The sequence below is a fragment of the Ranitomeya imitator genome, chromosome 2 (genome assembly GCF_032444005.1).
Source record: "Ranitomeya imitator isolate aRanImi1 chromosome 2, aRanImi1.pri, whole genome shotgun sequence".
Taxonomy (NCBI): domain Eukaryota; kingdom Metazoa; phylum Chordata; class Amphibia; order Anura; family Dendrobatidae; genus Ranitomeya; species Ranitomeya imitator.
This window is the reverse complement of record NC_091283.1, coordinates 480554845-480571084: the sequence shown is the minus strand read 5'-3', so window position 1 is coordinate 480571084 and position 16240 is coordinate 480554845. Positions and strand designations below refer to the sequence as shown.

At 48.9% G+C, this 16240-nt stretch overlaps 1 protein-coding gene across 1 annotated transcript in view; it reads right to left on the bottom strand.

Moving 5' to 3' along the window:
- Nucleotides 1–16240, bottom strand: part of MRC2 (mannose receptor C-type 2) — a 126415-nt gene that overhangs the window by 31718 nt on the left and 78457 nt on the right. The window contains exon 6 of the mRNA XM_069751344.1: nucleotides 14534–14671. Coding sequence (XP_069607445.1) covers nucleotides 14534–14671 — 138 coding nt within the window. The remainder of the gene's footprint in view (nucleotides 1–14533; nucleotides 14672–16240) is intronic.

Sequence of the window (16240 nt, the reverse complement as noted above, 5' to 3'; positions counted from 1 at the left end):
AGCTTCATGCACATTCATAGGACCCACAAATGTTCTAAGACTTGCACAACTCCGACAGTGCGGACATTACATGAGCAAAAGTATTATACATCCTCCACATTACACCAACAGGAATATTTATGATGTCCGACTCCCAGTCTAAATGTATTTAGCTTACTTACATAGTGACATCTTATTCCACAGCACTTTACAGACATCACTGTCCCCAATGGGGCTCACAATCTAAATTCCCTACTAGAATGTCTTACGAGTGTGGAAGGAAACCAAGATACATATAAACCCCTTGCAGATGTTGCCCTTGGTGGGACTTTCTACAAGATTTTTTAGGTGTTTTGGGGAATTTTTGCCCATTCATCCAGAAGAGCAATTGTGAGTGATGTAGGACAAGAGGGACGGGCTCACAATCTCTGCTGGATGGGGCTGAAGTCATGGCTCTGTGTCCAGTCATATTTCTCCACATCAAACTCCCCCCAACCATGTCTTTGTGGACATTGCTTTGTGCACTACGGCCCAGTGTTGAGGAAAAGAAAATGACCATCCCCAAACTGTTCCCACAAAGCTGGAAAAACACAACGGTCCAAAATGTCTTGTATAATGAAGCATGAAGATTTCTCTTCACTGGATCTAAAGGGCAGGGGTGGATTAAGGGTAGCCAGGGCCCCGGGCTGTTCAGACACTGTGGGCCCCCCCGGTCATGTGACGGGGGTCATGATATACACGAACCAGATTATTCCTGAAAAATGGCCGGGCCCTACTCTACTGTAACCTATTAAATATTTGTTAAAATCTGCAATACAATTTAGGTATATTTTGACCAATAATATCACATACAAGGAACAAATACCACCGCACCATGTCAAGACCACATATTACCACCACTTGGTGACCAAATAGCACATACAAGGGACAAATACCACAACACCATTTCCAGACCACATATTACCACCACATAGTGACTGAATACTACAATACTGATCTGTAATTACAAAAAAATAAAAACACAATACTATCACCATAAGTGCCAGTATTCACAGGAGATCTGTACTTAGTATGCAGTGTCTGTGTAGAGGTAATACAGAGATCACTGGTGGTATTATACACAGGAGCTCTGTATATAATGTATAGGTAATAGTGATCACTGGTAACATCTCGAGCTCCGCTTGCAGAACACATTTTCACAACTTCTACATTACACCATATGAAGAAAAAAAGGCGATAGTGTCACTCTACACAGTAACAGGACCGCCCCCCCATTTAAAACAGTGTCCTCAAAAAATAAAATAAATACATCACTGCAGTAATAATATCCCTTAATTAGCCCCTACGGTAATAACATTCCCCAACCTGGCCCCGTTTCTCATTCCTGGCTCCAGCCATATGTTCTCGCATCCTGCACTCATGAGTATCCATTCTACCCCATATGATCTCCCCATCCTGCCCCATCTGTCTCCATCGTATTTATCCTGCCCCATGTCTTTCTTTCTGCCCCGTGTCTACATTCTGCCCATTCCTCCAGTCCTGCCCCCAGTGTGTCCAGCAATCTGCCCCAGTGTGTCCAGCACATTACCACCAGTGTGTCCAGCAATCTGCCCCAGTATGTCCAGCATTGCCCCCAGTGTGTCCAGCAATCTGCCCCAGTATGTCCAATTGTCCAGCAATCTGCCCAGTGTCTCCAGCATTGCCCCAGTGTCTCCAGCATTGCCCCATTGTGTCCAGCATTGCCCCCAGACAGTGTGTCCAGCAATCTACCTCAGTGTGTCCAGCATATTACCCCCAGTGTGTCCAACATTGCCGTCAGTGTGTCCAGTAATCTGCCCCAGTGTGTCCAGCAATCTGCCCCAGTGTGTCCAGCAATCTGCCCCTGTGTTTCCAGCATTGCCCCAGTGTGTCTCCAGCATTGCCCCAGTGTCTCCAGCATTGCCCCAGTGTCTCCAGCATTGCCCCAGTGTCTCCAGCATTGCCCCAGTGTCTCCAGCATTGCCCCAGTGTCCTCCAGCAATCATCTGCCCCAGTGTGTCCTCCAGCAATCATCTGCCCCAGTGTGTCCTCCAGCAATCATCTGCCCCAGTGTCCTCCAGCATTGCCCCAGTGTGTCAAGCAATCTACCCCCAGTGTGTCAAGCAATCTACCCCCAGTGTGTCAAGCAATCTACCCCCAGTGTGTCAAGCAATCTACCCCCAGTGTGTCAAGCAATCTACCCCCAGTGTGTCAAGCAATCTACCCCCAGTGTGTCAAGCAATCTACCCCCAGTGTGTCAAGCAATCTACCCCAGTGTGTCAAGCAATCTACCCCAGTGTGTCAAGCAATCTACCCCAGTGTGTCAAGCAATCTGCCCCAGTGTCTGCAGCAATCTGCCCCAGTGTCTGCAGCAATCTGCCCCAGTGTCTCCAGCAATCTGCCCCAGTGTCTCCAGCAATCTGCCCCAGTGTGTCAAGCAATCTCCCCCAGTGTGTCAAGCAATCTGCCCCAGTGTCTGCAGCAATCTGCCCCAGTGTCTCCAGCAATCTGCCCCAGTGTGTCCAGCAATTATCTGCCCCAGTGTCCCCCAGCATTGCCCTCAGTGTGTCCAGCAATCTGCCCTAGTGTCTCCTCCAGCATTGCCCCAGTGTCTCCTCCAGCATTGCCCCAGTGTCTCCAGCATTGCCCCAGTGTCCTCCAGCATTGCCCCAGTGTGTCCTCCAGCATTGCCCCAGTGTGTCCTCCAGCATTGCCCCAGTGTGTCCTCCAGCATTGCCCCAGTGTGTCCTCCAGCATTGCCCCAGTGTGTCCTCCAGCATTGCCCCAGTGTGTCCTCCAGCATTGCCCCAGTGTGTCCTCCAGCATTGCCCCCAGTGTGTCCTCCAGCATTGCCCCCAGCCTCCAATTGGCTGGCGGCTGTTGTTAACTATTGACGTGCGGGCGCGCGCCCGCACGTCAATAGGAAGCCGCCGCAGCGCCGGTAGGGGCCCGGTGAGCAGATGAGACGGGGCCCGATGCGGGCCCTCTCTCTCTGTCCACCGGGTCCGGGGTCACATAAATGCTGGCGGGCAATCTGTGCGGTAGCCCAGGGCCCCCCCCACACCACTGGGCCCTGGGCTACCGCCCATATTGACCCTCTTATAATCCGCCCCTGCTAAAGGGCCTAGACTGACCTCTGAAAAACTGCCCCATGGCATTATTCTTGCGTTACCAAATTTACAGCCGGCACAATGCCTTCAGGCAGGTGACATGACCCTGGTACTGTCGAAGCCTCTTGGGAAAGAGGGAGATACCTCCTGCTGATACTCTTTCAATCCCTTACCTTTTCTCCCAACTCGACCACCCGAACCCCTTCTCCCAATTAAGACAGAGACAAGAGTTTCTTTGGAATTATGTAGGCCACAGCAGCCTGTTTATTAAACAAAACAACAGTTAACAATTAATGTAAAAGCATACATTTCAAAAACTAGGGGAAGTCCTTGGAGCCCAAAAGAATCTGGTGATTTTAACCATACCGCGAACATAACTCAAAACCATATTTTACTCCCAGTCGTTGTAAACCTGGCTCGGGAGCACCAAAAACCCCGCAAGAGGGTTCACTGTTCGCGGTAAAAACGTGAGATCCGACCACCCCTGCCGGAACTCCCCACCACCAATCACCAGATCCGAAACATAATAAACTTCAAAACAGAGGAGCCATATACCGATGGACCCCCCAAACCAATTTCCACCAACTCCAAGGACTCCCCCCAGCCGCCACAACGAGAGGCCTTTGAACACCTTAAAGGCCCGAGACCCCACCCGACCGAAAAGCTATGGCCCTCTCAATGCCCTCCTGTAACCCGAGAGCCCAGAAATCCATTCCCACAGCATTCAAATGAACACCGTCCGCCAACCAATACTCCCCTTTTCCTGATTCCAGTTCAAAATGTCTAACCGCCGCGCCCCCATTCCTAACCACAAAGGCAGACACCGCCCTGTTCACCTTTATGCGGGCCTTGTCAATTTTTACCAAAGACCGCATGTGCTTCCACCGTTTCCGCGGCACAATTTCGGACCAGACGATAGTCAACCCCGGGTACAAAACCCACAACCGCAAACAATCCTGTTTTATGTCTCTGACCAACTCCCGAAAAGGTCGGACCCCGAGATCATTACCCCCCATGTGCAAAACCAAAACGTCGGGGGCTCTGTCCAGTCTCACGCTGTTATGGATCTCCCGGAACACGCGATTCCAGGCCATACCCCGAAAACCGAGCCACCGGATGACTGCGACGCTTCGATCAAAGCCCAGTTGCCTGCCCTCCGTCCGAACGTCGGCTCGCAGAGCTCCCCAGTGCACGTACGAGTGTCCAAGAATCCACACCAATAAACCTTGGTGACCTGGAAAACAAAACACAAACTTAACAACTGTCCCCAACTGCGGCAAAACACTCCATCAAGCCTATAAAACCCCCTCGACCACCCCCTGTGGCCGCACATAACTCCTAAAGCGGTTGGAGCGCCACCTACCGATCCTGCGAATGGCGGAGTCCCCCAATCCTCCAATTGCCGCTTCAGTTGTGGCTCCTATCCGGAAGGAGTGAGGGGCGAAACAAGCCCCATCCAAACCTACCGACGCAATCGCCTTTTTGAAAACCGCCGTGAACTGGTATCGAGACAAGCAGGAACCGTCCTGGTGACATAACAAAGACCCATCCCGCCTAGGCTGCAGGCCCCAAAAGTTGCTAAGGCAAGAGACTGGACACATAACAGACCCCGCAACTGAACCCACCACAATTCTGCTGCCCCACCCCTCCTGATCTGACTTTGACCGTCGCAACCATAACTCCACCTGGCCCTCAGCCAACAACACGTCCCTGGCCAATAAGCCCCCCGACCCTTTTTTGTTTGGTGCCACCAACTCTCCCACTCTAAACGCCCCAAAAAAGGCCAATGAAAAAGCCAGCCGAAACAAACAAAGCTCAAAAAACGAAGAACACAATGAAGACAACGCCTAGCCCAATTTTTCCAAAACGTTAAAAGACACGGGCCGCCTTGAATCTGTTCCTCTGGGCCGCCGCCTAAAACCTTTTACGGCCCTCTGCACCAAAAAGGACTTGGTGATATCGTCCTGACACCGCAATTTGCAACCAAAAGCCAACGCCGCCATGACTCTTGACACTTTTGCAGGAGACCAACCCGCTGATGCCCCCCGGCTTAACCATGACAACAGGATCCCGACCTGATCCTGGTGGCTCAGCCCACCAGATGCCGCCGCTAGTAAAACCTCCCACTCCCACCAAATTGCCTGATAGGCCTCCCAGGTTCTGGGAGCCAACGACGCCTTAATCAACGCCTGAGCGTCCCGGACACCGCTAGCCAAAGTTCTGGAGGGCACTCCAAACCGACCATCTCCGCCTCCGGGGCCAATGACCGAAAGTGATCGAACTGTAAACGAGAAAGAGAGTCAGCGATAGAGTTATGAACTCCCGGCACATGCGACGCTGTGACGTGCGCGTTCAGAGTCAAACACAACAACACCAAATGCCGTAACACGCAAACCACCGGCGGCGATGATGCAGACAAACTATTAATCGCACACACCACCCCCATGTTATCGCAGCGAAAACGAACGCGCCTGTTCCGAAAAATATCTTGCCACAAGTGCACAGATACCAAAATAGGGAAAATCTCCAGAAGAGCAATGTTACGAACTAAACCGGAAGAAATCCAACTCGCAGGCCACTTTGCCGCACACCATTGCCCTTGAAAGTATGCTCCAAAACCCGAACCTCCGGCTGCGTCAGTGAATAATTCCAACGACTCGTTGTCAATCACACCCGCCATAAACAAAGACCTACCGTTATACGACTTCAGGAACTCACTCCACACTGCCAAATCCTCCTTGTGCTCAGCTGATAACCGCACGAAATGGTGAGGAGCCTTAACTCCCGCCGTAGCGCTAGCCAACCTCCTAGAAAAAACTCGCCCCATTGGCATGACTCGACAAGCGAAATTAAGTTTACCAAGCAGTGATTGCAGGTCTCGCAAAGGCAACTTACGCAGGCGACCAGTCCGCCCAACATCTTCCCGCAGGCCCGCCAATTTGTCCTCCGGCAAACGAAACTCCCACCGCACGGTATCAATGACTATGCCTAAGAAACACAAACACGTACTCGGGCCCTCTGTCTTGCCTGGGGCCAGCGGGACACCGAACCGCAAAGCCACCCATTCAATCGCACTCAAAATCCTTGCACAGCAATCAGACCCCGCCGGACCGATGCACAAAAAATCGTCTAGGTAGTGTAGTACCGCGTCACAACCAGACACGTCCCGTACCACCCATTCCAAAAAGGAACTAAACGCCTCAAACAGAGCACAAGACAGCGAACAACCCATGGGCAAACATCTGTCAACAAAAAATTTATCCTCCCAAAAACATCCAAGAAGTCTAACGCTAGACGGATGAACCGGCAGCAATCGAAAAGCGGATTCTATGTCCGTCTTTGCAAGCAGGGCGCCTTTCCCGCATTTCTGCACCCAAACTACCGCTTCATCAAACGATGTGTAAACCACCGAGCACAACTCAGGATCGATGCCGTCGTTCACCGACCTACCCTTAGGATACGACAGGTGCTGAATAAGGCGAAATTTACCCGCTTCCTTCTTAGGGACCACCCCCAGAGGGGAAACAACTAAGTCCTCCAACGGAGTGTGGTCAAATGGGCCCGCCATGCGGCCCAGAGTCACCTCTTTACGTAACTTCTCTGAAACCACCTCAGAGTGTAACAAAGCTGAATGCAAATTTTTTCTAACAACGGGAACCACAAAAGGAGGGGCCGGAATAACAAAACCTTCCGTAAAACCGGACAGTAACAATGCCGCCTTTTCCCTATCTGGGTACCTAGTTAGATAAGGGACCATCCTTTCCACCATCACCGGAGTCTCTCCCATGGGAATTACCTGAACCTGATTTTGCCTTGCCCTTCTTAAAGCATTTTGCGGCTCCGTGGGAGGAACCACTGCAGTGGGAGCACAAATGTTTAAATCTACAATTGCCTGCGAATTTGCACTGTCCCTCATTAAATTGCCAGCAGACGCCCAACTTCTGTCCGCCTGCCTGACCGGCGTTGCCTGAAGTGCTCCCTGCACCGGACTGTGATCCATGGCCGGACCCACCGGCCCCCCCTTGAAAGGGATGGCCGAACTTGTACTGCGCCATTACGCACAACCAGAGACCAATATCTTTCTGGTCCCACCTAATGGCCGGCCGCACAGCTTTTCTCTGCCTAAACTGCTCATCGTACCTAAGCCACGCCTGACCGCCATACACCCTATGAGCCTCGCTGATGGAATCCATGTAGCAAAATAGCCCCGAGCAATTCTCAGGAGCTTTCTCGCCAATAACACTGGCCAAAATGGCAAAAGCCTGAAGCCAATTAGCAAAAGTCTGGGGAATCAAACGCCAACGCCGTTTTTCTTCCTCCTCATTTTCTAAATCCTCCTTCTTCCCCTTGTCAATGTTAAATTTCTCTAGGGGGAGCAGTGAAAAAATTTCCACATACTCGTCCTTGCTAATCTTTTCCCTGACCTCTTTCTTAAGATGCGCCCCCAACGGGCCCTCAAAACACACGTATACTTCGCCGTGCGCCCTATCATCTAAGTGGACCCTACATTCCTTCTCCTTCTCGGTCTGCACAGAAACCGAAACTGGCTCCGCAACCTCGGCCTGCACTACTGCTGCACTAACCGGACTCCGTGGTACACCAGACCAAGCACCCAGAAAACCCTGCGGAGCCACATCACGATCCAATCTAGCTAGCAGGTTCTGCACATTAACCAAAAGCTCCCGCACCCCTGCCGCTTCACCGCCGCCTGCTACCTCTCCTGCAGCTACGCCGCTAAGCGCTCCCTGACCCCCACTAAACGCAGGTGCACTAGCATCAGAAAAACAAACACGAGACACAGATGCATACTCACCGGGCTGCAAGGGATCTGTGGTCCCTCCAGCCGGAGTGCTGGTATCCGGACGTCCACGAACGGCCCAATCCGCCACCGACCCGTCCACCGATGTGCCTTGGAGGTGTCCGTCAGACCCGCTGCTCCGGGACGCCGCTGGCGCGTGGGACACCGGATTCGGACTCCACGCGATAGGGGGAGACGCCGCCTGGACCGGCGAGGGCACATCCTGCTGACCGGCGCCAGCCGCACTCCAGGCCGCCGCAGGAGGCTGTCCGCTCCACAGCCCTGGAGCAGGGGGACCCCCTGCCGCTGCAGCAGGGGCCGACCCAGCACCGTCCTGCCTCGGGCCGCCCGCCCCGCTTCCATCCACCGCTCCTCTGGGCCCCGCTCGCACCGCCGAGGCAGGCCGCGCGGCAGGAACGGCACCGCCGCGGCCTCCCGCTGTTCTAGGCCCCAAGCGCTGCCTGGCGCGTCTAGGCTCCGCCCCCACCGCACCACGAGGTGAGGGCCTTGCGACCGCCGCTGCGCCCCGCCTGGCAGTCGGATTCCTCCCAGGCCGGGGCCTACTCGCCGCTGCTCTTACCGTCGCCCGGCCTGGAGGGTCCCGGGAGGGGCTCCTACGCCTGCGGGGGGCGCTAGGCCCAGGATCCGGCGATAGGCGCTCGGGGGGCCGTGTCCGCCGAGCCCGCCGATCAAGATGGGGGACCGCCGTCGAGGATCCGCTGCCGCCGGCGCCGCCGTGCAGCAGGTGGGCAACCTGCGCCTCCAGCCATCCAGGAGGCCGGGAGGCTGCAGCCGCCCTCAGGCTCTGCAGCACCGCATCAACTCCGGACATGATGCTTCTAGTGCAGGTGAGCGGGAACTGACCGGCCCCCGCCCCCTGACACTTCACTAACCCCCTCTTCCACTAGCCCCCCCGCCCCCTAATGCTGTTAACCCTTTCAGCCCCACCCCCTCTTCTCCAACCCATTGTCATGCTGGCCTTCGCTTAGCCGTGGGGGGGAGGGGGCGGCTCGCTCCGGCCTGTCCTTTCTCCTGGCATTTGCTAAACCCAGACTCCTTCATCAAATTCCAGATAGAGAAGTGTTACCCATCATTCTACAGCAGTGTTCCCCAACTTCGGTCCTCGAGAGCCACCAACAGGTCATGTTTTCAGGATTTCCTTAGTATTGCACAGGTGATTGAATGCTTGCCTGGCCAGGTGATGCAATTATCACCTGTGCAATACTAAGGAAATCCTGAAACCATGACCTGTTGGTGGCTCTCGAGGACCGGAGTTGGGGAACACTGTTACAGAGTATGTTTCCACTCCCCCAGGGTGGCAGCTTTACACCATTCCATCTGACGCTCAGTATTATGCTTGGTGATGTAAGGCTTGCATTCAGATGCTTGGTCATGGAAACCCATGTCGTGAAGTTCCAGGTGCACAGTTTTTTGTGCTGATGCTATTCTATCCTAATATTAAGGGTATGTGCACACGTCCGGATTTTTAGCGTTTTTTTTGCGGAATTTCGCTATAAAAACGCTATAATTCCGCATCAAAAACGCTAAAAATATGCATCCTATCATTTAGAATGCATTCCGGATTTTTTGTTCAGATGGATGCGTTTTTTACCGCAAAAAAAAACGCATTCCGCAAAAAAAATGAACATGCTCATTCTTTTTGCGGATTTTTTGCGGATTTCTTAGCCAAAATGACTTTCAGGGAAAAAAAAAAAAAAACGCAAAAATTCCGCAAAAAAAATCCGCGCAAAATCCGCGCAAAATCCGCGCGGAAAAAAACGCGAATTTCTGCCAGAAATCTCTGGATTTTGTCAGGAAAAAACCTGACGTGTGCACATACCCTCAATATTCAGTCAGCAAAGCACTTGTATATGCCTCAGCACTGGGTAAGTTTTGTTAAGGCGGCGGTATCAACAGGGAAGTGACAGCTCTTTTTTTTTTTTTTTAGTTCACAATAAATTGATTGCACAGTTCAAACAGTAATGACGGCTCACTTTTTTTTGCACTCATTAGCATGGACCTTTTTCTGTAGCACCACCTGTACTGCCTTGATGACAGCCTTGCATACAGCGGCATTGATTTTTCCTAAATTTTTCTCATCTGCATAGTTACAGATAGTGAACAACCAGTTTATACTACCCATATAGGAGGGACATGATATAGAGGGACAGCGGTTTATGGGTTGTGCACAGTGATGCAATCATGTAATACAGGCTATACCCTTACACGTCTCCAGAGACACTGCGGGTACAATGTCTGACATAAGGAAACATCGTCTACAGTAAAGGTACTGTCACACTAGACGATATCGCTAGCGATCCGTGACGTTGCAGCGTCCTCGCTAGCGATATCGTCCAGTGTGACAGGCAGCAGCGATCAGGCCCCTGCTGGGAGATCGCTGGTCGGGGAAGAAAGTCCAGAACTTTATTTCGTCGCTGGACTACCCGTAGACATCGCTGAATCGGCGTGTGACACCGATTCAGCGATGTCTTCACTGGTAACCAGGGTAAACATCGGGTAACTAAGCGCAGGGCCGCGCTTAGTAACCCGATGTTTACCCTGGTTACCAGCGTAAAAAAACAAACAGTACATACTTACATTCAGCGGTCTGTCCCTTGCCGTCTGGTTCCTGCACTGACTGCTGGCCGTAAAGTGAAAGCAGAGCACAGCCACAGCGGTGAGTCACCGCTGTGTGACTCACCGCTGTGCTGTGCTTTCACTTTCACTTTACGGCCAGCAGTCAGTGCAGCAAACAGACGGCAAGGGACAGACAGCTGAATGTAAGTATGTACTGTTTGTTTTTTTACGCTTGTAACCAGGGTAAACATCGGGTTACTAAGCGCGGCCCTGCGCTTAGTTACCCGATGTTTACCCTGGTTACCGGGGACCTCGGGATCGTTGGTCGCTGGAGAGCTGTCTGTGTGACAGCTCTCCAGCGACCAAACAGCGACGCTGCAGCGATCCGGATCGTTGTCGGTATCGCTGCAGCGTCGCTAAGTGTGACGGTACCTTAAGGGATATTCTCTGTAATACTGTACTTACTATATTTTGCTAATATGGCTTGCAATGGTGAGCATTAGCTATGAACCAGTATATACCTGACTATACAGTATGAGGCACCATTATCTTTTCTCAGTGAATTTCCACTTCATGTGAATTTCCAGTTTCTGTCTGAAGATTGCCGCCTCAGCAGGGTGCAAGGAAAGTGACGTAATACCCATCCTGAGAGTGGCCAACTGAGTAAAAAAAAGCTGAACCCCTGCTGAGCAATGCTATATGTGATTATACCAGATACTAAATTCTGCTCACACTGAAAAATTCAGCATTTGGGTGGCCAGACCATGATTTAATAACGTGTAAGACTTTCCTGAGTGATCACCTAAACATGTGTAAAGAAACATTGGGAAAACATCCAGAAACAAAGATCAGCTCAGTAGGGTAATATGCTTTTTTTCCCCCCAATTCTAATGAGTTTGGGCATGATTTAAAACCGATAGATAAATTAGGATAACAAAAAAACAGCAACATTTTATCCCAAATCTTAAAATCTATTATTAAATGTATATATACAATATATTCATTGTAATAAATGTTCATTTTGGAATAAACCTATTATTAGAAAAAAAAATACCAGTTTAATTTTGAGACATTTTAAAAAATCATCTACAAAAATATTATTTTTTTAAATGAATCATATCTACATGTTTCGTAAATCTGATTAATAAAAAAAAAGCTAATTTTCACAATCCTGGCATGCATCCCACAACGTACCATAGCACCATACACTGCTGAGATCATAAGACCTTGCAACTCTGCACTTATCGATATATGTATTTATACATACGGTATATATTCTTATGTACAGTTATGGCTGAAAATGTTGACACCCTTACAATTGTCCCAATGAAGTATTTCTCCCAGAAAATGATTGCAATTACAAATGTTTTGTTATACATATGTTTATTTCCTTTGTGTGCATTGGAACAACACAAAAAAACTGAGAAAAATAGGCAAATTGGACACAATTTCACACAAAACCCCCAAAATGGTCTGGACAAAACTGTTGGCACTTTTCCAAAATTGTGGGTAAGCAACCTTGTTTCAAGCATCTTACGCTTGTTCTAACTTACCTGTGGCAAGTGACAGGTGTGGGCACTATGAAAATCACACCTGAAACTAGATAAAAAGGGGAGACAATGACTTAATCTTTGCATTGTGTGTCTGTGTCTGCCACATTAAGCATGGAAAACAGAAAGAAGAGAACTGCATGAGGACTTGAATCTCAAGGTTACATTTCCGTCTCCAGAGATCTTGATATTCCTTTGTCCACGGTGCACAACATAATCAAGAAGTTTATAACCCATGGCACTGTAGCTAATCTCGATGGATGTGGAAGGCAGTGAAAAATTGATAAAAGATTGCAATATAGGATAATTGGATGGTAGATAAGTAGCCCCAATCAAGTTCCAATTAATTTTAAACTGTCCTGCTGGCTCATGGTGCATCAGTGTCAGCATGAAATATCCGTCAACATTTGAATGAAATGAAATACTATGGCAGCAGATCCAGGAGGATCCCATTGCTGACATAGAGACATAAAAAAATCTAGACTGCAGTTTGCCAAAACGTACACGAGTAAACCAAAATCCGTCTGGAAATGCATCTTGTGGGCAGATGAGACCAAGATAGAGCTTTTTGGTTAAGCAAATCATTCAGCTGTTTACTGAAAACAGAATGAGGCCTACAAAGAAAAGAACACAGTACCTACAGTCAAATATGGTGGAGCTTCAAAGATGGTTTGGGGTTGTTTTGCTGCCTCTGGCACTGGGTGCTTTGACTGTGTGCAAGGCATCATGAAATCTGAAGATTTCCAAAGGATTTCAGGTTGCATTGTAGTGCCCAAACATACTTCAAGAAGCACCAAGAAATGTATGGACACAAAACACTGGAGAGTTTTGAAGGGGCCAGCAATGACTCTGAATCACCCTTCAAATAGAGAGGGACCAGGAGCATTTTGCAAAAGAAGAGTGGTCCAAAATTCCAGTTGAGAGGTGTAGCTTGTTAATGTTTATAGTAAGCAATTGATTGCAGTTATTTATTCCACAGGGTGTGCAAAAAAATATTAAGTTGAGGGTGCCAACAATTTTGTCCAGACCATTTTGTGGGTTTTGTGTGAAATTATGTCCAATTTGTCTTTTTTTTGTCTGCTTTTTTGGGTTGTTCCAATACACACTGTGAGGATACGCTACCTGAGTGTGTTGGGGGACTCTCGCTTGGCACAAGATTCAAGCACTCAGGCACAGTACCTCACATGAGTCTGGTTTATTAAACTGCATAAACCATATGATGTACAGTCCATTGCAATCCAGCCACGAAACATTAAAGGACATCAGACAGTACATGTAGCAGATAGGCTTCTCTGCTGTATATTACAATTCCCCCAGTCCGGGGTTACCTTTCAGGAGTCCACTCCTCACACTGACTTCACGTCAGTCCCAGGTCCTCAACACAGACCATCCAGGTCTACGGTCTCCAGGTGCTTCCAGGAGGACTCCACTCCTAGGAGCCTCCAACACCGACCGTCCAGGACCTTGCAGCACCCAGGCCACTCTGTAGTGTCCAGCCAGGACACATGGAAGTCTGTCCACAGTTGCAGTCTCCCAAACACTCCCACCGTGTGCTACACACACACCTACTTTTCATAGGTGTAACCACACCCAGGTACCTGTCACATGGCTAGTCAGGTGAGTGTGACATCACCACAGGTCCTTCAACACAAAACCAACTTACGTATTCAGACACGCCTCTTTGGGTGGGTTTGTAGGTGACTAGACCCACCCATCTCTCCAATCACCCGGAAGCCTTCCCAATGTAAACAAATCCCTCAGTAGTAGATCTGCTTGAGCAAAACATACCCAGGCTTCCATCACAGGGCCACCTACCTCTGTGATACATAGCGTCCATCAATCACATGACCAGTTGCTGTTTCAACCCAATTATGTCTGAATGTGCATCCCGAAGTGCACATGCAGCGCCCCCTGGCTGCAACACCTGTCACTGCACCACAACACAAAATACATAAATATGTGTAATTTCAATAATTTTGTGGGAGAAATACTTCATTTTCTGGAACAATTTCAAGGATGCCAACACTTTCCGCCATGACTGTATATGTACATATATAATAGAGTTACATCTCACATTTTGGCAGTATATGGTGCTGTAGAGGGTTGTAGGAAGGTGCTGGTCCCGTCAAAGGTCATGGTCAAATTGGTCATTTATATACTGGAATTCACCATCTGTTTTTTATTACTCATATTTAAAATAAAACTAATAACCAGTTTGTGGTGATAGGTCCTCTCTAGGATGGCCATCCACATTGAAGAAAATGTGTTGCTACAAGAGATTTCTGATAGTGGTTTATAACCCAGTGCCAATTGAGAATACATCTGCATGCTCAATGTAATTGAGTGTGCATGTGTAAGGGAGCTGTCGGGAGTAACAGCGTTTGACAGAGCTCTGATGTGCATATTCAGCAGAAATGGTGCAGAAACTCTGCAGTGTCAAACACTTTTCAAAGGCTCATCATGGGAACATAGCCCTAAATTTTAGACACCATTATACTCACCTATAGGGGGAAAATTCTTCTTGGAGCTTTTCTTGCATACATAGGGTAGAGCATTATAGCAGTTTCGGGTCTGCCAAGCACCAGACATCTCAGTACGAACCACTGCACAATTTTCTTCTTCTGAATTGCTTGGCTCATCTAGAAAAACAGTCAAGTAGAAAATTAAAGCAAGACAAGGAAAGATAAGATTATATAACGATAAACATAAATATACAGTATTTCTCTGTTAGTGAAAAATGAAGAAAGCTCGTACAAAGAATGAAATAGTATTCCAAGAAGTATTCAATAAATGGATCTCTCAGTTAGTAAAGAAGGCACCTGCGTGATTAAAATAAAGCCGGCCATACACATTAAATGGCTGTTGGTTGAACGATGTTCCAGCTGATCGTTCAGCCGGTAGCCAGCTCTCCCATACACAGGAGGGCTCGTTCGGCCAAGTGCTTGTGTTCTCTATGAGAAAGTCCCTGGCTGACATGTCGTGCAGCAGCTTATCCCAGGAGGACAGTATGATGGGCAGTCTGAAATCAGACATACCCAATCAACATCTCTTCCGACCATCAGTCGGCCAGCACCCTCATAGAAATTAGACTGTCAGCTGAACCCCTCGATGTGGGCAGTTTCTGCCATCATTAGCCTAATGTTTGTAGGGGCTTTAACTGGGATGGTGAAATCTGTTTCCAGTCAACTTACCCCGGCAATATCAGTTGCTAGTCACAGAAATCAGACCCATGTGATCCCTTGATCAGCACCAAAATCAGACCCATGTAATCTGCTGATTGCCAGAAAAAGCAGTCCAATGGTGATGCTCAGATCACCATAGGAACCAGACTGATGATGACCATCTGGTCACCAGAAAGCCAGGCACATGGTAACCCTGTAATCACAAAACCAAACCGATATGATCCTTTGATCACCAGGGAATAATCAAATAACCAGATGATCCTCTGGTCCCCAAAGAAATTAGACAACATTTTGACAACCAAATCAAGACAGATATCAGAACCATAGGGATCCCCTGATCACTGGGCAAGATTAACATTTCTGCCGGTCTTTGCTTAAGCAGCTAGGTGGTTTTGCACCTTTTTTGCGGATTATGCTAGGCACCAATCTTATATTATTACTGGGACTTGTGGCTCTGGTCAGTTCAGAGGCTACAGGAATATTCTTGTTAATTTAGTCTTCTATCTGCTGTCAGCACAGAGTGTGGCTGTTACTATATAAACCCTTGAGAGCCAGTTCCCACTTCCAGTCAGTAGTTCTGTTATCCTGGTTTTTAGCTCCATGCTGTATGCCTGTATTTTGTCCAGATTATTTCCATTCTTTGTCTTCGGCTTGACATTTGACTACTCGCTTGTTTTATGATTCTTTTCCTGACGTGACCTCCAGGATCTCATCCAGCTACCTGACTATCCTTGACAGCTTGCACCACCGAACAGCAGCTGACTCTGTGCCCCTAGCTCAGGGAACCCTGTATATGTTCAAATTTCTGCACAAGGGTTAAAAGGTGAAGACCAGAACAAACCATGGGCTCTGGGGAACAGAGTAGCTTACAGCATGCCTGTTCATGGTAGCTATTTTGGAGATGCCAGGTGGCTTTGAACAGTGCTCTTGTGACAGCAAAATACAGTCGAAGAGGGAGTTTTCATTATGAAACAAGTCCTTTATTAACCAGACAGGGAAAAAGAAAATTTCTATTTTTTAACATTT